General features: G+C 40.2%; 2 protein-coding genes and 2 long non-coding RNA genes across 4 annotated transcripts; 3 read left to right on the top strand and 1 right to left on the bottom strand.

Annotated features, from left to right (window-relative positions):
• Window positions 1–2,108: 2,108 nt before the first annotated feature.
• LOC140579622 (uncharacterized) lies at window positions 2,109–7,915 on the bottom strand. Its single transcript, XM_072702304.1, has 3 exons — window positions 7,796–7,915; window positions 7,262–7,415; window positions 2,109–7,072 (listed from the first exon to the last, which is right to left on the bottom strand). The coding sequence occupies exon 3, from the start codon at window positions 7,007–7,009 to the stop codon at window positions 6,137–6,139; it is 873 nt and encodes a 290-aa protein (XP_072558405.1). The 5' UTR covers window positions 7,010–7,072; window positions 7,262–7,415; window positions 7,796–7,915; the 3' UTR covers window positions 2,109–6,136.
• Window positions 7,916–13,873: 5,958 nt separating this feature from the next.
• On the top strand, window positions 13,874–14,889 carry LOC140579454 (uncharacterized). The gene is made up of 3 exons (XR_011983475.1): window positions 13,874–13,989; window positions 14,336–14,498; window positions 14,717–14,889. It is a non-coding gene; the product is annotated as an uncharacterized lncRNA (long non-coding RNA).
• Window positions 14,890–15,293: 404 nt separating this feature from the next.
• On the top strand, window positions 15,294–20,135 carry LOC140579696 (uncharacterized). The gene is made up of 10 exons (XM_072702374.1): window positions 15,294–15,318; window positions 15,480–15,541; window positions 15,682–15,790; window positions 15,878–15,939; window positions 16,188–16,302; window positions 16,549–16,610; window positions 17,661–17,763; window positions 19,169–19,233; window positions 19,375–19,987; window positions 20,122–20,135. The coding sequence occupies exons 1-10, from the start codon at window positions 15,294–15,296 to the stop codon at window positions 20,133–20,135; spliced, it is 1,230 nt and encodes a 409-aa protein (XP_072558475.1).
• A 368-nt stretch (window positions 20,136–20,503) lies between these two features.
• LOC140579321 (uncharacterized) lies at window positions 20,504–23,473 on the top strand. The gene is made up of 5 exons (XR_011983414.1): window positions 20,504–21,356; window positions 21,453–21,512; window positions 21,714–21,779; window positions 23,043–23,108; window positions 23,339–23,473. It is a non-coding gene; the product is annotated as an uncharacterized lncRNA (long non-coding RNA).
• The last annotated feature ends 1,051 nt before the right edge of the window (window positions 23,474–24,524 follow it).

The raw sequence follows: 24,524 nt of genomic DNA, 5'->3' as shown, positions 1-24,524 counted from the left end.
CCGGAGGGGGGCCATCCGGCAGCCACATCACAGGAGCCCCAGGGGGCCGTGGCGACGAGCACGCAGGCCCCGCCGGCGGCCGGCCACACCAGGGCAGACCGGACCCCGGGCCCAGAGATCCAAGGGACCCCCCACCCCCCAGCCAGGGCCCCGACAGAGCCGGAAGGGCCAGGCCCCGGCAGGCAACCGCCGAGAGTGAGCCAGCACACACCAGAGCATCCAGCCCCAGACATCGAGAACCACCAACGCATCGGCGGCCGGGGGCCTCATCCACCAGCAGGGAGTGTGGCGGGGGGTAATAGAGCCTGAGATGTTATTTCAGGTGGAGTCTAAGACCCAACCTGACACATACGTATAGACAGACAGGCACACACATACACAAGCATACGTTCCCACCCTCATGCACACATAAACAAATATTCACCCATTCGCCCAACATGAAGACACAGAAATGAACGCCGTACACACAGTCACACTCCCCATATATACTCTATACTCCGAGATCTAGGCACCACCGCCCCCAGAGGGGCAATCCGCCACCAGACCTCGGAGATGGATCCCTTTTTTCCTCTGGCATGGGGACAAGAAGACCACCCCGGACCCCACAGCAGCCGAGAAGCCCACCAGCCCAGACCCCGACCGGACGGCCAGCTCCTCCCAGCCCCCGGCCCCATATGGTGAACAGAGAACGGGGGTGTGAAAAGACCCCATGCTTCCCTCCGCCCGCTCATATGTGGTGTTGGTGCGTGTTGTTCTAAAGTGCTTTAAAACAGGGGAAGGGCATGGTGCTAACCACCCTCTGCCAATCAGCAGCTGGTGTCAGCTCGGCCCCTCCCCAGAACCCTCAATGTCTATATGCAACTTAAAATTGAGAAGTGGGCACTGGCACCAGAGGTAAGGCTGAATGAACAGACCGCCCTCTGGACGCCATTCCTTGTGCCCACCCCCAAGGCCCTAAATATATGTGTCATGAGAGAGTAAGTAATGAGAGTGTCTAAGTTGTGATGTGTGATTGAGACACAGGTGGCCACGGGAGGACAGAGGAGGAATCCCCTGCATCCCAGCGACGCACCTGCACCTCAAAGCCCTATATGTGTGTTGGGGTGACGGAGCGGGAGGAGGGAAGCATTTAGGGATGGGGAGGAAAGGATCGGGGGGGGCAAAGTACCCCCCCTCTGGAGCCAGCCCCCCCGCTGACCCCCATAAGCACCCCCGTTCCCCGAAATCCACCCAGGGCGGGAGAGCCGAGGCCCATCCAGTCCGGGGGCCCAGAGCAGCGGCACCACCGGGCACCACAGAGCCCGGGGCAGCCAACCAGACCCCACCACAGAGGGAAAAACTACACCCACCCCACCATTCAGTCAACTCCCAGACTACATAAGACAACAGACACCCAGGTTTGGTCCATTCTCCTACTCTATTGGATTCCCCCCCACCCCCGCAGAGTGGATACCCCTAAGGCAGGGACCACCTGCGGGCAGATGGTAACAACCTCCCCACCAGCTAAAAAGGCCCCCAGCCCCTCCAATGCGCCGAAGGTCCCCGCGCCGGGGCCAGGCCCCAGTGCATGCGCCAGCCCACACCCCGGCGACCCACCCACCAGGACCCAAGCCCCCCCAGCCCAGCCGGAACCCCAGCCCGGAGGCAGAGCGCCCCCAGAACCCCAAGCCCGCCCCGGACCCACCCAGGAGCAGCACGGCCGCCAGGCTGGTACCCTACGTCCGCCGGCACAGGCTACCCCAGCAGCGCTGCATGCAGCCACCAGAAAGACGCCACCCAAGAGCCACCAAAGCCCCATCCAGGCCAGGACCGCAGTCCCAGCGCCGAACCCCCCCAGAAACCCCCCCCCCCCCCCCAGGGAACCCCCAGACACCCCAAGCCCATAGGCCCCCCCCCACACCAACAACAAAGACCGAAGCGGGACAAACCTGCGACCCCCCACCGCCACTAGGTGATGGAGCTGATCAAAGGAGCCCAGAGAGGTTGGTCTAATGTGGCGGCAGAAGCTGTATCAAGACTAATATGGTCCAGCAAACTCTCTCTATATTGGTTGATATTAAGGTTATTTTTATTTTTCCAGTTCATGAGGACAGTCTTCTTAGCAATGCATAAAGCGGTGAAAGCCATGTGGGTTGTGTTAATCTCGGTAGTGACACCATCTAAGTCACCCAACAAGCAGACTGAAGGAGAGGCTGGAATGGTACATTTCAGACACTTTGATAAGTCCTCACAAATCCTGCGCCAAAACATCTGAACAGGTGGACAGAACCAAAGAGCATGGATGTAATTGTCAGGTGTATCCCCTTGACAGTGTGAGCAGTTGTTAGAAGATGTAAAACCCATCCTGAACATCCGATGCCCTGTATAGTGCACTCTATGCAGGATTTTGTATTGTATTAATTGTAAATTGGGACTTCTAATCAGTTCAAAGGTTTTTAAGCATGTCTTAGACCAGAAATTGTGGTTCCAGCTGATTGATAAATCTGCCTCCCATTTTGCAATAGGAAGGGATATTGAATCATCCATTTTAGAAAGTGTCCTGTATATTTTAGACAGTAATTTGGGGGTTTTGAGATTAAGGAATTCTGCCACCCTTGGTGGTATTTGTAATTTGATTTGAGTAGACTTGAATTTCCTTTTTACTATAGATTTAACTTGTTGATATTCTAAAAATCTATTCTTGTTAATCCCATGTCTTTTAACTAATAAGTCAAAGGGGATAAAGTCTATTTCTTCAAATATATGTTCCAAGTATTTAATACCTTTACAACTCCAATCCGGGAAATTTATGATATTATTGTTTAGTAGTATGTCAGGGTTGTTCCAGATGGGAGTACGTTTGCATGGGATTAATGAAGACTCAGTCATTTTAAGAAACTCCCACCATGCTGTCAGAGAAGAGCTGATACTGATGCTTTTGAAGCATTCATGTCGTTTAATGTTTGAGCTAATGAATGGTAGATCCGAAATGTCTATGTTATTGCATAGAGCCTGTTCTACGTCTAGCCAAGGTTCATCTAAGAAGGTATGTTTTAGCCATCCTGAGATGTTTTGAAGCCTGTTGGCTAAGAAGTAGTGGTGAAAGTTAGGCAGATCTAGTCCTCCTTTGTCCTTGGTCCTTTGCAGCGTTTTTAGGCTAATACGCGGTGGTTTATCTTTCCAAAGGAATTTAGAGATGGCGGAGTCCAGAGATCTAAACCAGTCAGGTGATGGTTTACTTGGAATCATTGCAAATAAATAATTAATTCTTGGTAACACCATCATTTTTATTGATGCAACCCTTCCCATGAGTGATATGGGCAGGGACTTCCATCTAACCAGCTCATCCTCTACCTTCTTTAAAAGTGGGATGTGGTTTAATTTAGTTAAGTCTGCCAGCCTAGGTGAAACATTAATACCTAAATATTTAATATCCCCAGATTGCAGTGGAGTGGAGGAAGAGTTCTGAAAGGAGCAGTTAATTGGAAGAACTGTAGATTTTAACCAGTTTATTGAATAATCTGAGACTCTTGAGAAAGAGTTTATTAATGTACTTACCTCAGAGAGAGTGGTTTGTGAATGCTGGAGAAAAAGTAACACATCATCCGCATAAAGACTGACCTTATGTTCCACATTCTTGCATTTGATGCCTTTAATCACTATAGCCTGTCTAATTGCTGCTGCTAGTGGTTCAATAAAAATTGCAAACAGTGAGGGGGAGAGAGGGCATCCCTGCCTGGTGCCCCTCTTGAGACAGAAGCTAGAGGATGTTTGGTCATTTGTCCTAACACATGCTGTTGGGGAACTATATAATATTTTTAACCAGTTTATGAAAGAGGTTCCAAAACCAAATTTGTGTAATGTTGCAAATAAAAAACTCCAACTAACTCTATCGAATGCTTTTTCTGCATCTAGAGACAATATTATGATTTGAAGGTTTTTATTGCACGAATAGTCTATCAGATTGAGTAATCTACGTGTGTTTGTTGATGAGTGCCTCCCTTTTATGAAACCAGTTTGGTCAGGATGAATTATGTGAGGGGTTATCTTCTCTATTCTTTTTGAGAGAGCTTTGCAGATTATTTTAAGGTCAACATTAATAAGTGATATTGGACGATAGCTGGTAGGCAATATAGGGTCTTTGCCTGGTTTTAGCAAGAGACTAATGTTGGCAGAATTCATATTTGGTGGTAGTCTACCATTTTCCTTGGTTTCCTGCAACATTCTGTAGAATGTTGGTGACAGAATTGTCCAGAATTCTTTATAGAATTCTACTGGAAATCCATCTGGGCCTGGAGCCTTATTATTGGGCATACTGTTCAAAGCTTCCTGGAGTTCACCTGGTGTCAGCAGAGAATCCAGTTCTATCGTTTGATTATCTGATAATTTCGGAAGGGTTATACTATCAAGAAACTGATCAATTTCGTCTTTAGATGGGTTAATCTGTGGTAAGTATAAAGATTTGTAAAAGTCCCTGAAAGTGTTGTTTATTCTTTCAGGGTCATATACTGTATCCCCAGTTGAGTCTTTAACAGCACATATAGTTGTTTTTTCTTTATTTATTTTTAACTGGTTAGCTAAAAATCTACCTGATTTATTACCATATTCATAATTTTGCCAGCGAAGTCTTTGTGCTAAGAATTGTGTTTTTTTATGAATAATTTCATTTAATTCTAATTTTGCTTTACGTATTGTATTCAGCATTTCCTGTTCCTGGGATGATACATAAGCTTCTTCTAAGGATTTGATGTTTTCTTCTAATTCCTGAATATACTTGTTTTCTCTTTTCTTTTTATGTGATGAGAATGAGATTATTTTACCTCTCATCACAGCTTTGCCTGCTTCCCAGAGAACAGATGCTGATGTTCCAGGCAGGTCATTATAGTCTAAATATAAAGCCCACTCTTTTTTGAAATAGTTAATAAAATCTCCATCTTTAAGCAATGATGTATTAAATCTCCAGTTTCTAATTGGTGGAATGGCTTTCTTATTTATTAGGGTTAAAGATACAGGAGCATGATCACTGACAGCTATAGGGTGCATCTCAGTGTCTGAAATGTCACTCAGCAGTGAGCTACTGATTAGGAAATAATCCAGACGAGAGTAAGAGTGATGGACGTGTGAGAAGAAAGTATATTCCCTACGGTTGGGGTGAAGAGAACGCCATGCATCACGAAGACCATAGTCACTCATGTACTGCTTAACTATATTTATGGATTCCCAATTGCGCTGAGCAGCTGTACTGAGCCTATCCATTTCTTTATTTAGTGCGAAATTGAGATCGCCCCCAAGAACGAGTGCGCTATCTAGGTGTTCAGAGAGTGCAGTAAAGAAAACGTGGAAGAATGAAGGGTTATCAACATTTGGACCATATATACTAACAATACATAACTTCTTGTTAAGTATAGACAATTTAATGATTATAAATCTACCTTCTGGATCTATAATTGTGTTGAGTAATGTGAAATTAACATTTTTATGTATTAAAATTGCTACTCCCCTTTGCCTAGAGTTATAACAGGCTGAGAACACATTAGGAAACTCAGGTGTTTTAAGTTCATCTGTAGCTGTGGCAGGTCTATGAGTCTCTTGTAATAAAACAACGTCTGCCTGTAGTTTTTTAAGCTGGCTAAATATTTTTAACCTCTTCTCTCTGGAGCCAGCTCCATGCACATTCCATGAGACAAACCTTAGTGTGCCCATAGACATGTGTGTGTAGCTAATATTGCACGTGCAAATGAGTCAGATACGAACGAGCGTGTGAGCGCTTGTGTGCGTGTGTATCCTATATGTCTGTGTGCACTATAAGGTCGGAGTGGTTGTGGTGAAGCTAAGTACATATGTACATTATCATGTCGTGCAGATGTGTAAAAATCGAGGGTGTTGTGTGTGATTGAGTAGAAATTTAAAGCAGGTGATCGGTGCAGGGAAAGCAGGGAGAAGTGAAAAAGACATACAAAGGGGCACGCGAGTAAGGGTGTAAGTAAGAAACATAGAAACGAAAACATTGTTAGGACTGAAGCGCTGCGGAGACTGACGGCAGTGTATTTGTTATGACATAACATTAAATTAGCGAATTAACATGTATAAGCTAGATTAAACAGAAGAGGATTTGGGAAAAGAAGAAAAATATAACAGGTTCTTATCTGGGGTGGCGTTAATATAACCAGGGAGTGATGTTAGGGTCGCGGTAGAGCTGTCCATCCACGTAGAGCCGATCCACGGCGATGACAGCTCGGGAGCCCTTCTGGATGGAGCTGCGTCGGATTGGGAACAGAACTTTGCGTCGCTCCAGAATCTCTTTGGGGAACTGGTCGTTTACGCCAAAGTCCGTTCCTTTCAGCTCCCTGCCGCGGCTCTTCACCTGCTGCTTCTGTTTGAAATTCCCGAATTTGGCCACAATAGGACGCGGTCTCAGGGCACCAGGCCTCTTAGCTCCCAGCCGATGGACTCTGTCAAAGCAGATGCTTTCCACAGTGTCCTCTGGAAGCTTCAGGTGGGTCTTGATAAATGTTTTAACCGTAATTTCTGCGTCCTCTTCAGCAGATTCCGGGATGCCTGAAAACACCAGGTTATCTCTCATACTACGGGCTTGGAGATCGATGACAGTCTCTTTTATTTTTTTATTTTCTTCTTTTAGATTGGTCACATTCTCAGTTAGAGACTTGACCGAGCCCCGTAGTGAGGCGTTTTCAGCAGCGAGTGTTTCCACCTGTTGCTGGCTGAATTCCAAAGACTCCCTCAGGGATGTGAACTCCTGATGCAAAATCTCGACCAGAGACAACCTCGCGTCGAAGCTGGACAATCGCTTGTCGATTGACTCCAGTATGTCGGCGAAGTCTTTACTAGTCGGCGAAGTTGCTCCGGGGGAGTCTGCCGGGCGACTTCTTTTGGATGACGGCGTCTCGCTTTTTCCCGGGGAAGATGTATTGAGGTTCTTCTTCATGACTGTAGTGTCGAAGTACCAGTCAATGTATTCTTCGAGTGATTCCAACTTCCCCTCGCTGTCCTCGCTCAGCTCGCTGTTCATTCAGATTTTCCGCCAAGTCTCCGGCGTCTGACGTCACTTACAGCATTTCCGGTCAGAGATCATCTGAGTAATAAAAAAGATTTTATTAATTCCATGAATGTTGAAATAATGTTCTCTATCAAATTGCTACCCATTAAAATTAGTTGAACTGAATAGAAAAATTCAACTCAAACTCATTTAAAGATGTCAGGTTAGTTTTATATAAAAGCAACATTTTGCAAATTGAAATTGACAATTTTAATTATTACTTACTGTCATTACAGTCTGTAATTTGGTGTAACAGAGATGTTATACTTCCTTTCTCCAAAGCAGCAATACTTTCCAGTTTTGGCATAACTGTTGACTCCCATTTTCGGATCAACATCTCTCCCTTTCCCTCAAACATCTTTCCAAATTCTACATCTAGCTAATGTTTAGTATACAGAAGCAGAAGGAGAGGTATTTTTAACAATTAGAACTTCAATATTGTTGAATATCTATTATACTACACTCAACCCTCGGTTTAACAGACAAAAAGGTGGGAACATTGGTCTGCTGTTGCTGATTGTCCGTCATTTCCGACACTAAGTCTGTAGTGGCTAATATCCACAAAAAGACTACAAACGAAAATACCAGTACACTGTTAATATACACTATAATACAGTATAGCATGAAGCACGCCTGGTGTAAACAAAGTAACGGCCCTCCAACCAGCAGAAATAGCAGTCGTGTCCAGTGCTGACTTTCAACTAAATTCAAATTTTCAACTAATCATAACACTTGATGAAATGCAAATCAAATTCTTACCAGAGATGGCATGTCGATGAAACGGGGGTACTGTTGGGCAATTTCACTGACTGCTGGGGATTGTGCGCTGATCCAGTTCCTCCGGTGGTTAAAAGTCTTGTCCATGGCAGTTCTGATGGTGGTGATGTTCTCAGATGATGGCTTCATTCGCTTGATGACAGTCAACCATTCATTTGGGTCATCTGCCTGAGTTGTTGATGGTCCTGTTGAAACACTGGGAACTTTCCTTTTTCGCTGATAGCGACGCTGACCTTCTTCTAGATGCCGTCTCATATTTCGGAGCTTAATTTCTATGAATCCATTATGTGAAAGAGGGTCATACAGATGCTCCTATAAAAATATTTGTATTTTGTTAAGCATCTACCCTTTCCCCATAGTAATATTTCAGCAGAACTGCATTATGACAGATTTTATTTTAATACTTACATATCCTTCGTTTTCTTCTGAAACATTTAGATTTAGGGATGGAAAGACTGTAATTAAGCATTTTGCCAAATTTAACTTTTCTGCAGTGGAGGGGTAGCTGTTTGAAAAAAAAAGTACAAGAAAAGTCAGCAAGAAACAAATAGCATGCAATATATACAATTTTAAATATAATTGCAGATTATAACCATATAGGCTTTAAGTACATTAGGACTAGAGTTTGGCAATGTAACATTAAAATAATATCAAGATACACACTATATATCCCCATATAGTCTCTCTTTCTGAGAATAATATACTTAAGTGTGTATCTTGATATTTTTATTGTGAGTGGAACGCTGCCTGTTACTGATCAACCAATATATGACTTTTCTCTGTAATAAAGGGTAAGACTGAATGAAATGGAGTTTTGTGAGCAATATTGCGAATGCCAGTACTACAACTCATCACGTTAGTGCGCACTTCTTTTATTTAATTAAATTGCAGCCTTTTGCAGTTAAATAATTGTTTAGTCAGAAAACGAAATAATTAGATTATTTGTGCAGCACTAATTGGGACCCATAACTGAAACTAGAATAAACATCTGAATTAATGTAGTTCATAGTGCATGACATCTTTCCAAACTTACAATCCGTGTTTTGCCACAAGATCACCAACGCTGAGAGTGATTATCTTTTTCCTGCCTTCTGTAGATAACAGACCAGTGCTCTGATATTCAGCCATCACATCAGGTGCTTTTTTTGTCCAAAAATGACTGTAATGGCACAGAGGCTTCAACCTAATAAAACATCACAACAATAAACATGTTTAAAATGTCTAATTAGTATGAATGAATGATTGAGAGTTTTTACTGTAATGCTCACCTGACAATCTTCAGTGTGGAGAGGCTGAACAGCGATGACATTTAAGTGGACTTCAGTGGCCACATGAACTTGAAATTTGTCATAGTCTTGTAACACTGTGGTAATGTCACAGTCAACATAATCACTGAAGTCCTTGTTATATTTCAAAAAACGTTCTAATTGAACAGGATGGGAAAATTCTGAGTAACAGTTTGCCAAAAGCTGAGAGGCATCACTGATATGGAAAATCTTTTTGATTGTTTCTGTATTGTCCTTATAGATACTGACAAGCACAGTTTTGGTAATTTGTCCTGGGGCAAAATGCCCAGATTCATCTTCAGACTGGTCCATTTTCTGGTCCTGAATAATAAAAAGAGCAAATTATAATCGTTAACAATAAAAGGCAAAAAGTCTGCCTCAGGATACCAAATTACAGACTAGTACCCCAATATATCCAAACTAAGTTCTCCGAAAAATGGCTTACAACCACTTAAAACATAACAAAGGTAATTTCTCTTAAACAATACTTTAAATAAATACTTTTTGTGCATGTGCTATATTTTTACTTTGTGTTTGCTGTTAAACAATGGTAACATACTTAAGTTAGCAAAATCCTAGTTAGCCTGCACCAATGGCGGCAAAATATATTTTTTATTAATACAGAGAAAAACAGTTATCTAAACTCCACTTATTAAAATACTCATTTTATGTTCTACACATAAGTTAAGAAAATGTTTGTTTGAATTTTACTCACCTCAAGAGACTTGCAAGCGGTCAACAGCGTGGATTTTCTCTTTGGCGTTTTGGCGTCATGTGCTAATTTGTTAGCAAAAACGTCGTGATGCTTTTCCCGCCGCTTAGACTTTCTTCACATTATTAACCCATTCGTGCGTAGTGTCATATTAAACGGAAAAGGCTACTTAGGTTTTGAATTAAACGTAAATTTTGTCTATGAAAGCCGTTAATACTATTATTTAGAAACAGATTTCAACAAGGTGCTGTATGCGACATGAGTAAACCGGCGCCAGAATCAAACGGACCGTTGGGGAGGGGGAGGGGGAGAGGCAGGGGGCAGCACTAAGTAGAGCTGGAGTATTTGTCCGGGGAAACGAGCTTTGTTGGCTTTTTTTTCCACAAAATCTTTCAGATAATAACTTGTTTTGACCAATGTTGTCCTTAATGAATAAAATAATTAGGCAGCTAAAAAACGGACAATTCTAAAACCCCGGCCAGACGCAATTTCCAGGTCTCAAAAAGAGGACATGTCTGGGGAAAACAGGACGACTGCTCACCTTATGCACCAATAAAGTAAGAGACAGGCTGGCAGCTGTTCAGCAAAATAAAAATACCTAAAATCTCAAAACCTGACACTTTGTGTGTAAAACACATAAATCTATACATATTGTGTTTAATGCTGTGAAGATTTTAAAGCTACACACGACATGTGTGAAAGATCTGACTTTTTCCAACACAATTTTCTTAAACATGAACACAAATTGTGTAAACTAAAGTGCTACACATGATTTGTGTCATTTTTCTACACATTCCTTCTAAGAGTGTAGGTAATCATTACAGGACAGTACAATGCTGGTTACCACTGGTTGCCCTCAGATGGGGTGAGGGGAGGTGGTGGTGGGCCCCCGCCAGTTAGATGGGCTTCAGCCTTTTTTCTATTAGCTACATGACAGAAAGAATATACTAAATCGTGTTTAATAAATAGTTCAGTGATCGTGTAATCAAATATGACCTTTTTGCGGAATGTTTTTGTGTTTCATTTTGACTTGGCTCAAAGTTCTTCTAGCTCCAGAAGGATTATGTAAGAAAACATATATTCCTAGTCGATACACATTGTTATTTTAACCTAAAGAAATGAATGGCAGGAAAAGTAAATGCTTTCATAGTGATTTAACAGTCAAAAGGATGCGGAGGGGTACGTGTTTAATTATTTTGCATTATACTAAAAGGGGAGGTGATGTCAAATTTGCAATTTAATACACACGCATTTACTCTGTCCGTTATTTTTTGCCAAGCCAACTCTCTTTCTTTAGCCGTTGCAGCCGTATTGCTTTTTTTCATTATTATTGGCTTGACTTCCTCATATGCGTGCATTAAAATGTCCAACTCCGCCTCTGTGAAGTATGCCGCTCTCTTTTTTTCACTTTGATTTTCCATTCTGACTCGTGAAATCGGCGATCAATTGAAAACATCTTTATGTATGCACGGTGCACGCGCATTAACTCTGGGTAACCAATAGGAGGTTGATTGAACTTACTCTTCTCAGGTGTTTTGGAACCGACATACTCATGGCATGCGGGTTTGGGGTATATCAACCCAGAGGTTAAGATTTACCAAATGGTAAGTTAACCAAGCTTTCTGGAATACCCCCCAGATGTCCACGCTGTTTTAAATTTTGGGAGCAGGATGGCAGCAGCAATAAACTCTGGTTCTGCCATCATGTCTTTAAAGCGCTTTTGTAGTCCCTCTAGGACTGCATCCACCAAAGGTTTGCAGTACCTGGAATTAGAGGTGGGGGAGAGAAACTGATACAGTACAATATCACAACATTTACAGCGTGCATTTATACTGAGACAATGACAATAACAACAAGCATCCCAATACTTAATTGTTAAATATGATTTGACGGTCTTACATCTATTGTGTTCTTGGTCAATGTGTTCATAAAGGCCTCTTTTTAGTCATTTTACTAATGGCACACATTAACTTCCTACACGTATGCTATATGAAGTTTTAAGGGGGTTGAATTGTGTATGATAAGGAATACACCTTAATAACAGGACCCATGGTTCTGGCAAATTCCTCCAGAAAGGAAATTTCAACTGAACTCAACCTAACAAACATAAAGAACACTTAAGTCTTGTGTGTGTGTGTTTGTTTTTCGGGATAGAAGGACAGATTTCAAGACATTTCAAAGAGCAATGAGGACCCTCTGGTATAGGAGGACAGTTGGCTATCCTCATAAAATAAACCTTATAAAACCTTTTCTCAGCATGTTTTAATACCCAAAAAGTGGTTTTCTAAAAAGTCTTTGTATACCAAAAACCTGACATATGTTGTATATTTGTGTGTCTGCCACTGCCCCCTATCTGTTGTCATGGTCCCTGCAAGCAGCGTCACACAGGCGCGGGAAATTATACACAAGCGCGGGACATTATACACAACGCGCTAATTTAACAATGCGCATGCTCACATTAGCATTAATCATTTTGATTGGCTGGATGGAAGAGAGCTTCGTCTGACAACGGATTCATTTTCCCGGGAGATCTGAAAGTGCACGCTGTGGAGAACAGGTAAGTAATCAATTACAAAACGTTTTAATAGGTTCGAAGTTATGGTATTTAGCAGATGCTTTTGTCCAAAGTGACATACAAATAACAACAATACAAAGTTGAACTTAGCAGTTAAACGGGTCATTCCACGATATCAGGGCCTTTTTAATTTTAGCAAATAAAAAAAAAATAAAATAAGTTTAATCGACTTGTTTTAAATATTGTAACGGGTTCGACCCTATGTGCACGGGCGGCACCATGAAGCACGGACACGAGGCGAGGTCTTACAGGAAAAAGGGTAATTTATTTAGAAAAAATGGGGAAGGAAAGGGTTAAAGGAGGGAGGACGGAAAGAAATGTCTTTCATAAAAAAAAAAAATCCACCCGTGTCGCAAAGTCCAGCTTCCCAACAGACAGACCCCGAGCTACACTCCCCACTATGTTTTATAGCTCAGTTAGAAGCCCGGGATCATTAGCGGCAATAGCTCACCAGCCGTGCCTGATTCCGCAGCCCTGCTCCTTCACATACCTAAAGGGGGGGAGGCCGCCTAACTAGTGAGCTTCGGAGTGAGCTAGGAGCGATAGTAAATTTGGGCACACGCCCCTCACAGGCGCACGCCGTGACAATATCAATGAAATGAAGACAGCTTAAAAGGACAATAAATTATATTGTGCCATCTCACGCTATGATTTTTTTTTTTATGAGTACTTTATCTACCTTGATATTTTTGTCATGCCTGTTACAGACACATGCGTCATTATACAATAGTTTCAATTAGAACTATGTTATAGTTTTCACACATATGAGCAGTATTTTAGTCCCTCTTTTCACTGGGATTGTTTCAAATTTTGGATTTTTTTTTTCTATCTTACATTTGTTATTCGAATGACCAAGAACTTACAAATTTTGGAGGGTGGTCACATATCAATTAGGCAAATATATATATTTTTTTACAAGAGAGATATTAAAAGAAGAGCTTTGTCAAAAATACAGTATAGATAGGGTTACAACGGGAAGAAAAAAAAAATATATATATACATACATATATATTTGCATTATATTGTTTTGCACTCTTATAGTTGTATTACATTTCTAAGAGATCTAAAGCCCGGTTTCACAGACATGGTTTAGACTATGTCAGGGTAGGCCTTAGTTCAATTAGGACATCTATAGCTTTTATAAATGTACCTTAGAAAAATACATTACTGGTGTGTATCTTGAGACAAAACAATGACACTGACATATTTTAAGATCTGTCAGTGCAAGTTGCTTTCAGTAAAAACAGCTCAGACATGCATTTTAGTCTGGGACTAGCTTAAGCCTTGTTTTTGAAACCGGGAGCTAATGTTTTAGGGTATTGAAATTAGACCCTTGCGTCCATCTGTTTGTCTGTGTATGTCCCCTCACAGAGCTTAAAATATACTGGTATACTGACAGCAGGGAAATGTTATGTTAATATCTATGCTATTATTGACATGAAAAGTAGTGAATATGTGTTGTTGTTTACATTTTTGTTAATTTTCTTAGCAAATTCTGTCATGCCACGAAGAACTACTCCCCTTCAGGATGCTATTAATCACATCCTCGCAGGAAGAGACAAGAATTCAATGTTAGAAATCAAATATATTAATCCAGTTAAAGGTGAGTGACTTTGACACACTGCAGGCTAGACTGAGGGCTCACACGTCACCGTTTCTTGAATGGATATTATGACCAGTGGATTTCAGTCCATGACTATTGATTGTACAAACATCAATATAAATGAAAGTTGTTAATAGTATTTTTATAATATTTTAGTTAATAGTGGGTCTCTCTGTTGTTGTTATTCTACACTTGGACATGTATTCATTATTCTACATGTAGAATTGAAAGGAGGAAAAAAAAAAGCACAAGGTTGCATAGCAGCGATTTATAGGAATAATTGATTATGATTATTTCCAGTGGATAGTCTGCTACCCCTGTGACTCTAATAAGGTTGTGTCTGCAGGTCGTGGTATCTTCACTTTAGCTCCTTTCAATCAAGGAGAGTTTGTGGTGGAGTATAGAGGAGAGCTCATTGATGCAGCTGAAGCTGAACACAGACGTAAACTGTACCATGATGCATGTTCGGTCTTCATGTTTGAGTTCATATGGAAGCGGAAAACATGGTGGTAGGTTTAGAATGACTACATGTTTAGATTTCTACAGTGATGACTTAGAATTTCTGAAGTAAAGATCTCATGTTGCTCTTTAACTTATTAACTATGCATCAAATAACTATACTTGTATTGGATGTTGGCATTAGTGTAGTTGCTTACAAATTAAAGTACAATTCAAAAGCGTGTCACTATAAATGTCTGTTTAGTGCATGATGTTTGTAAATTTGCAGTATTGATGGAGCACTTGAAGATGGGTCATTTGGGCGACTGGTAAACGATGACCATAAGGCACCAAGTTGCAGAATGAAGTTGATCGAAGCAGATGGGAAGCCACATCTCTGCCTTTTTGCACTGAAGGAAATTATGGCAGGAACTGAAATCACTTATGACTATGGTGGGAAAGAATGGCCCTGGCGTAAAGAGGTGGGTAATTTTGATTGTTTTTTTTTTTTTCTCTCTATGAATTGGTGACAAGGTTTAAAGCCTATACATCTAGACATCTTGATAACAATGAAATCATCTCTGTCTTAAAAGCTACTATGTGTTAAGATGTGCGAGTTTCATGATGCCTCAAAGATTAAACAATACCTATTGCTTGTTAGTGCCAACAATTATAACCAAAAAACAGAAGTCACTTCTTGGTGGTATTCAATCCGGTTTTCAGTGAATCTTGTCAGGTTAATCTTGAACTTGCATGACTCTCCCAGCTGATGCCAGCAGGCTTATCTGTATGTTTTGTAGATTCCCCCAATAGTTACAAGCACTGCTGCCCAAGAATCTGTTAAAGACCGTTTCCAAGACAAAACCATGTCATCCACAGTCTCTATTGAAGGTCAGTGACTGTTTGAATTAATGTTTTACATTAGTTATGGTGGGCATAAAAACACATTGTGTCTATAAAGTATGTGAACCAGTGATGGTGTGGCTGCTTCTAGAGTGATGCACAACACTACCCTCCCTGGCCTTTCTCATATTCTTTCCTATATTCTACAGAGACCAGAGAGAGACCAGAAGTCCAGTCCTGCAATATTACATCAGGCAGTTCTGCTTGTGAGGTAAGGTTGAATATGACTGTCTTTTAAAGCAGTAAGTTCCATTGTTTCATTGGGACTTTAGTCAGTTCAACTGTACAATAGCACAATTGTGTAGATGATGTCCAAGTTCACATGTGCATTTTTCTCTTTAACTTGTTTAGACACAGCTCAGTGGTACAAGCTTCCCTTCTGGCCAACACTCCATTGCAGAGCTTGGTGACCAAGCCAATGACTTGAAACCCAAAGTTATCTCTACGGATTTGTTCAGAGGTGAGCCCTGCATGAATTAGCAATGCCTGGTAAACCCTGGGGTCTTGCAAAGCACTGTGCCTTCATGTCCTGTGTTCTCTTCAACAGACACAGAATTGAGAGCAGAGTCTCAGTCATCCAGTCCCACACCAGACGGCCCTGAGCAAGAGGTCTGTTTAAATTCAGCTGTTTATTATGGGATGTGTGAATGTTTCGTTTCATAAGGGACATATTTATCAGTTAATTATAGTTATATTGCAGGTACAGTCTGAAAATCTTTGTCGGTACAAAAAGTCATCCTTTAACATTGTGTTCCCTTGTCTACATCAGGTTTGGGTGAGGGTGTCCCTCTTAGGTGAAACGGACACAGTACCAGTTGATGCCTGTTCATCTTTGCTTATTGCTGTTCTTTTTTTAGGTGCATTGTGTTGGAGGTCATTGTGGCACTTCTTCTGCGAAAGAGAGGTTCGGAGAAGTTAGTGTCCAGCACCAGGAGGTGTCACCTGCTGTGGTCTCAACAGACCTTACCAGTGGTCAGTTAAAGTTTTGGGTAAAAGTTTGGTGAATTCTGGCAATGCATGGCATGCCTAAAGGTTTGCAGCATGAAAAAAAACGTGTGTTAATATCAGGCCATTTTTAGATGATTATTTTGTGTCTTGATGGATATTTTGAGAAGATTTTTGTCTGTCAGGGATGTGAGTTGAGCATGTTATGGTTATATGTGGTTTTATGACTCGAGGAAAGCCAAGCACTAAATCTCTCTTTGTTCCCTTGTACAGAGACCGACTCGAGATCAGCGTGTCAATCATCCAGAGCCGCACCAAACGACTCTGCTTGTGAGGTGAGTTTGAATTGACCTTTTTTTTTAAATGGGCCAATGGTTAGAAGTTCTGTGATTTTCAGTGTTTTAGTAAACATCTTGCAGCTGTGGTGGAAATGTTCAGCATAGATGGTCTTTTCTAACCACGGTGTCCCCCTAACACGTGTGTTTTTCTGAGTGTGCCACACACTGGGACTCCAACAGTGGAAGACTCAGGGTTTGAGCATGGATGTCATTACATGTCCAGAGGATCGTGTCCTTGCATACCTTGAGTTTGTCTGTGTCACACACACATGGACAGATCTTTAACTTTTTTCACAAAATTACTTTAATTTCTTATTATTGTTTTTACTTTTGCTTTACTTAAATAGATTTAGGGTTAATCAACCTATTTCCTTGCAGTTATAGGTTATGTAGTGCTGTGGCTAGGAAGAAGAGAATGATCAGTTTCCTTCCCCTATCAGTTAGTTACTCGCTGTTTCGCTAGTGGTCTGTATTGCAGAAAATTGTCTCATTCTTCTTCCTACTTACAGCACTCGCTGTCTTCAAACAACAGGGATATAGGTTGATAGGTTGGTCTTGGAGTTTAACTTTTACTGTTAAGCAATGCCTTTGATTGGTAGAGAACCCTGTTGCCATTTTTTTTCTGCGTAATAGAAGTTAAGCAGGCTACATCTAAATTTGGCTTTGGACACAGGTTCAGAAACTAGATGTGTTGTGTTTTTTAAATGCCAGATGAAGGTTTACTTCATTATTTAGAGGAATTGTCTTCTTTGCCATCGTCACAAGAGTTCCAAGTAGAAATATTTCTTTCTCTTGTGCGTGTGTCATGAGTGATGCTCCAGCAGATAGCCAATCTTAAAATAAGTAACTGGACTTTAAACGATTCTGTATGCTTTGCTATTATATCTCAAAAGTAACTTCTTTCCCCCTTTTCATCTCTCATGAAGGATTTGTAGAAAAGGTGGTGTGAAACTAAATGAGTCAAAGGTTTTTTTTTAATTCATGATATAATTTGTGTGTGTAAAGGTGTTTTATTTCATGTTTTCTTTTTTTTTCCTTTTTTTTTAGTGTACAATTCATAAACTGGTTTTTGAATTGGTGAGAATTGACAAATGCAGGATATGCCATTCACCTTTGACATCTCTCAGATGGCACGGTGTAAGATGCAAACGTAAGTGTGTTATTCATAATCTTTTAATGCATTTCTCAGTATACCATAAGTTAAATTTCAAGCCATGGTTCAGTTCCAGACTTGCACCTATAAAGCATAAAAACATGTTGCTTGAATGTTTTATCAGTTCAAACCATTACGAAGAAAATCACTGTAGTGGCAGATACTATGACATACCACTCAAGTGAGTTTACAAGCTGAGGCATATGGTAGAGAACATAGTGCATACTGCAAACTAGTCACCTTTTGGCAAAGTTTACCATTTTGGAATCAAAATAGGCCATTGACGTGAAGCGAAGGAGTTTTTTTTTTAATTTTGGAGTGGGATGGAGGGGTCGGATATGCCGCATCACACATCTATCCAAAGGTTCTCTTATCCCTGGAGACATTCGCCTTTGGATGTTGAACAACTCCTTAATTCCTTTGCTATTATTGTTTATATTATTAGGCTATCTATATTGTCCTATTGCTCTTTGTTGATTAGACTTAGCCCTAAGTTAGGTTACAACCTTAAATCCTTGCAAATGTTTCGCTTTTTCATTCAGTTCGCTGCGGCTCGGCTAAATCCATCTTTCATTCACTTTATTCATTTGCGATGTTAACCCAATTGCACAATAAGCGAAACGCCACTGTTTGATTTGTATAGACAAATTTCAACAAAACTTATTTTTGATCTTACCAATGCAAAAACCACAGTTCTTGGTTTGAAATCCAGACCTAATTCAATAACAATTGCCAATCCAAATGCTTGAAGGCGTCTTAATGTAGGCTAAACATTTCAGCATTTCTGTTCCACATTAGACCATTCTGCCAGAAGTCTTTGGGCCAAGGATGCATTCTGAAACATAGCCTATATGGCCTCACACCTTGCATATTACACATTAAAAAAAGAATGTGTTACAATAACAATGTTTTATGATCAGAATATCAAATCTCTTGATTATGAAGAAAATGCCATATATCATATTTGTAAGTTTAAATCTGTTTGTAGCTGTCTGGAAATCCCATCAGAATGCACCATTTGAACAGTCTTTTTTTTTTTTTAAATCTGCTTTTCATTCTGAACTCACTTTGTTTAGTGGCGTTAGTGAATTTAATGTGTGATGTGTGGGATCATTACATATTTTTTTTTTAACTTTGACTTTGAATGGGTAATGTAAATGCTCTGCCACTCCAGTGAATTCTACCTTAATGGTCGAAACCTGTGTACATTTGTCTAAATGGAATGTGTAAGCCATCACTCAAATTGTGCATTTGTACTGAACCGTTGCATTTCTTGATTTTATTTGTTTCATAAGTGTGAAGCTCTTTGCATTTAATAAGAAAATGAGTATGTAATTGATCGGCATGGGAAACTGATCAATTGTTGTCTAACACTGTGGTTTGCTTAATTTTGTCTGTGAAGAATGCTGTGGTGTGTGGCATAAAATCTGCCTCCAGAAATCCTCAGAAGACTGGGATATATCAGATGTAAGTGTACATTGAACTATAATATGCTTAATATCAATATGATGGCTCTTAGCAGTTAGCAGTTTTTGACATCTTTCCCATGTGTATTTCTGTTATTTAAAGTATGCTGTATTTAATTAATTAAATTAATGTACTTTAAAGGATGATGTCTCATCTGGTGACGAGTTCATCCCAGAATCTGCATTGGATTCAGAAAGCTCAGGGACAGAGTTGATTGAGTTGCCTAAACCATCCAAAAAGTCCAATAGCACTAATATGCCTGATTTTTCTGAACAAGAACAGACCATAGATATACAGGACAACTGTAAGAATATCCTGATGGATCTAGAAACTACTGGTGATCTCCAAAGTGACCCCGAACCAGAAAGCTTAGAGTCATACCAGCAGAAAACAAAAGATGCGAGTAACGAAAAGGGTACTGTGGATACATTTCTTGACCAAAGTAAATCCCCAACCAAATCATCAAAAGTCCTTAAAAGCCAAGTCAATTATTGTTTTGTTTGTGGAAAACCTCAAACAAAATTTGCACGTCATCTCGAGAGGCATGTAAACGAAAATGCTGAAGTCGCACAGGCACTCCAGTTCCCAAAATCATCAAAGGACAGAAAGGTTCTTCTTGAGAAATTCCGAAACCTTGGCAACTTCAGGCACAATTCAGTTGTTAAAACCACAGGATCAGGCTGTCTTAAAGTGAAAAGGAGTTCCAAACAGAGCAGCAACTCTGAGACATACGATTACTGCTTGTACTGTAAGGGTATGTTATCCATAAAAGAACTTTCTCGACATATGAAAAGATGTGCTCTAAGACCAGAGAATAATGTTGAAGAGGGACCCGAGTTGAGAGACAGAGTCTTTGGTATCGCATCTGCTCAATCTACAATGTCCCAGCCAATTTCAAGTGAACTTTGGTCAGTGTTGGGCAAAATGCACAAGGATGATGTGTCCACTGCAATAAGGAACGATCATTATCTCATGCAGTTTGCACAGTCCCTCTTTAATAAGCATGGGAGTGAAAGATCGAAGCATGAGTATATAAGACAGAAAGTAAGGAAGGTTGGGAGATTACTTGTGACTCTGCGCCACACAACAAGAATCCATAACATGGAAGAGGCAATAAAACCAGGCAACTTCTTTATTCTTACCAGTGCTGTCAAAAGAGTTTCAGGTTTTGATCATGAAAACAGCACATTCAAAGCACCGAGTTTGGCCCTGAAAATTGGGCATTCTCTCAGAAAGATAAGTGACCTCATCATGTGTCGTGCTCTCATGGAAGAAGACCAAGAGGTGATCGATTCCATCAGGAGGTTTCATACACTTCATGAAACAAAATGGTCTGAATTAGTTTCCCATTCTGCCTTATCAAACCTGAGTGAGGCAAAATACAACAAGAGCACCAGGCTTCCACTGGCCAAAGACGTTCAGAAGCTACAGTTATATCTTGGTCAGCAAGTGGAATTGACTAAGGAGAAACTAGCCGATAACCCAACAGCAGGCACTTTTGCAGCACTAGCGAAGGTGACCCTCTGTCAAGTCATCTTGTTTAATAGGAGGAGGGAAGGTGAGGTGGCACGGATGACTGTAAAAAATTTTGAAGATCGTGACATGTCACAACTAAACGATGACATAAGCTCTGGGCTTACAGAAGTTGAGAAGAGACTCTGCAAACAATTCGTCAGAGTGGAACTGAAAGGGAAAAAAGGACGAAAGGTTGCTGTGATCCTGACTTCTGATATGACTGCTAACCTGTCACTCCTCATTAGTAAGAGGAAAGAGTGTGGAGTAACTGAAAACAACAATTACCTCTTTGCTGTTCCTTGCAGTGATGGTCACTACAGAGGGCAGTTTGGTCAATTTGCAGAAGCGTGTGGAGCTGAAGATCCTCAAAACCTCAGATCAACTAACCTTCGCAAACAGATCGCCACAATAAGCCAAGTCATGAACTTGAAAAGAAAATGAACTGGACCAGCTGCCCGATTTTCTCGGCCATGACATTAGGGTTCATAGGGAGTACTATCGACTGCCCCAATCAACAATTCAGCTGGCTAAGATCTCAAAGCTGCTTATAGCTATGGAGAAGGGAAGTGTGAAGAATATACAAGGAAAGTCTCTGGACGAAATTGGTGGTATGCATCATTTACATCTTGTTAAATCTACTTGGTGTATGTGTATATGGTTGGTGTAATAACATTTAATAACATTTTTACAATGTCATTTAATAGATGACATAGACGACATGGATACCGGATCACAGCAACTCCCTAATGTTTGCACATTGCAAGGTACTGTTAAAATTGGCTGCTGAAATTGTTGTATTCTATGTTGTGGATTTTGCAGTTATATTGGTGAAATATTTTAAACAGGCTTTTTTATACATTTAGATAACAGCCTACTGTTATTTCAAACATGTATGAACTTTTTATTGCCTACCCTCTTTGCTGTGTAGTTGATACCATTGGAGATTTTGTCTTGTTTGGTTTTAGACAATGAAGAAATGTTGCCTTCTGTGACTTTTGCATCGCCTCACCTCTCCGAGACTGCAGCTCAAGGTATAATCTCAATGATGGACCCAAAGTTTGCCCAACATATCTCATGTAATGAGCTGGGATCTGTGGGTTCATTACAGTATATTAAAACTGTTTTAGTCAGGAATTTTCCAGTAGTCGATGGTTAGAAACTTTGTTAGAAGCTTAACTTTTTGTCATCTCTATTCATTGTGACTAGGGATGGAACGGTATGAAAATTTCATATCACGATTATCAATATTATCACGGTTTTGTTCAAATGAGATGAAAGTGTTGAAAAAGAACAGATGCACACACTGGAAACAATCAATCACCTATATTTATATAGCGCTTTTAACAATACAAATTGTCAAATTACTGACAATTAATTCTAATAGTAGAATACAATGTCAGTAATGTATAATGATGAGATAAATGCTCAATTTTCAGCTTAAGGCATTTCATTACTGAATGCAGAAGTGTGGTTGTCTAGGTCAGCTCAGTTTAAATATGATTGGTGTAATCAAATCAACGATAATCGCTAGAAATTAAGTGTCCCCAACTAAGCAAGCCAAAGGCACATCTAGGTTGTTGATCAACAAACAACAAATAAATCAAGCAGCTCTATGCACTTTTTTTTTTAAGCAAGACTCTATTCTGTTCTATTTCCTTATTTTACATTTACATTTAGTCATTTGGCAGACGCTTTTATCCAAAGCGACTTACAGTTGGGGAATATAATTGTAAAAAGCGATTCATCTTAAAGAGGCAAACGGATAGAGGAAGTGTTCTAAGTACCAGCTTCAGGTACTGTTCAAATAGTACATGCTGGGTGGAAGGAAAAAGAGAAAAGGAAAAAAAAATAAAAAATTTAAATTGTGATAATCAAACACTGTTTTAATGATAATTAAACTTTAAACGATATTACTAACCTTCAGTACATTTTACAGTGGTTTATCATGAAACCAGTAATCGTTCCATCCCTAATTGTGACGCATATGCTTTGTGGATAGTATTTTGATGAGTTCATTAGTTTGCATGATTGTTTTAAAACAACAGGGAAGACTTGGCCTGTGTAAAATCTACATCATTTCCTAGTAAAATTATCACTCAAGGTATTGTTGCACATATTCACGCACTTCTGACTTCATCTGGTTCAACAACTTTGCCATGAGTATAGTTAGTATAGTTATAATAGAATTGGCTGTCTGCAGTTTTACATGAATCCCCTCCATGCCCATGGTGTTTGATTGGTAGGCATACAGGATCTTTAAGCCCATACATTTACACTGTGCAATATTTTTTTAGATGACCAGGGGAACGCTGACTGTGCAACTTCTGGTTCACCTCATCTCCCTGACTCGGTTACTCAAGGTATTATTAAAATGCGGTGCCATGTCCATCACTAGGCACACTTGCTAATGTGCAGTCAACACATTAATAATATAAAGCATATAAAGAAGCTGGATGAATTTTGTTTTTAACAAGCAGTGTAATAAAATGTCATGGTAATAAAAAAAAATCAAACTTGATTTTTAGATGATCCTAAAGTCAATTATCACACACTTTTTGTCTTTTTTTTTAATTTTTTTTAAATTGTTCAGGTTCCCGTGTTTCATCAAGGCGGTGTGTGAAGAGACCATGGTCTGAGGAGGAGATACAAGCTGTGATGAAACACATGAGGCCTTTTATTGAAAACGGTGTCACTGTCACCAATGAGCAGTGTCTGAAGTGCAAAGAAAAAGAACAACCTATCTTAGAGACAAGATCCATTCAAAACATTCGAGATTTTGTACGCAACAGAGGCTTGGCCTTTAAAAAGCATTTAAATGCTAAATACTAAATGCACTTTTGGACAGCCTGAGCCTTTACCTTTCTAGGCATGTTTTAAAGGTTGCTGTCATGTGTTCAGAAATATTATAGGTAACTTCATTTATTTTGCTCACAGGCAGTGTTTTGTTTTGTTTTTTTTTGTTTTGCTATGTGCTTAACCTGGGCCAGGATCCACTTTTATTTCCCTTTTATTAATTTTTACAATGCTGTCCTTTAAGGAATTGATTCTTGAGGTAAATCAAATATAGTTCAGTGATCCAACAAATGTTGTGTTGTGTGTTAATAATGACAAACCTAGATTATTTTCAACATTTTTAGCTTAAATGCAGATGAGTTAAGTGTAGTAGTCAAACATAATGAAATCAACTAATGAGCTAAATATACTAGATCCTATTCGCATCAATCAAGCGTATAGCATCAGTTCTGGCAGGTAATGTTAGTCAAGCTTGCATCAGCTTGACTAACATTAGGCTGATCACGTCTACCTATAGGAATACGACATCTGTCACAGCATACTCATATTTAGCTCCTCAGTATTATCAGCTGCTATTGTTCTCCAGAGCTCATGTACCCTCCTCCATCTCCAGCTCTTCCTCTTCTACAGTCAGGACTTGGTAAGCAGAACTGAACTCCATAATACATGTGCTGGTGGGGTTGAGTTCGTCCTAGTGGATGCAAGCACTGTTTTTGTGTTATTCTCCTAGTTTTAATGACACTTGGCCCACCTTTTTGTAGATACCTTCAGATAAGAGCTGTGGTGTTTTCTGTAAACTTTTGTAGCTTGACAGAACTTGATTGGAGGTGCTGATGTTTTCTAGAGGAAGAAGTGTAGAATGGAGTGTTTGTCCTCCTTATGTACATTTAACTGCAAAGTATGTCCCGATGTTATGAACTTATGCGATAAATTATAATGCACAACAGAGGTTAACAGAGAAAACAAAAATTACCTCAATATAT

The sequence above is a fragment of the Paramormyrops kingsleyae genome, chromosome 18 (assembly GCF_048594095.1).
Source record: "Paramormyrops kingsleyae isolate MSU_618 chromosome 18, PKINGS_0.4, whole genome shotgun sequence".
Taxonomy (NCBI): Eukaryota; Metazoa; Chordata; class Actinopteri; order Osteoglossiformes; family Mormyridae; genus Paramormyrops; species Paramormyrops kingsleyae.
The sequence above is the reverse complement of the archived record's forward strand: the minus strand, read 5'-3'. Positions and strand labels throughout refer to the sequence as shown.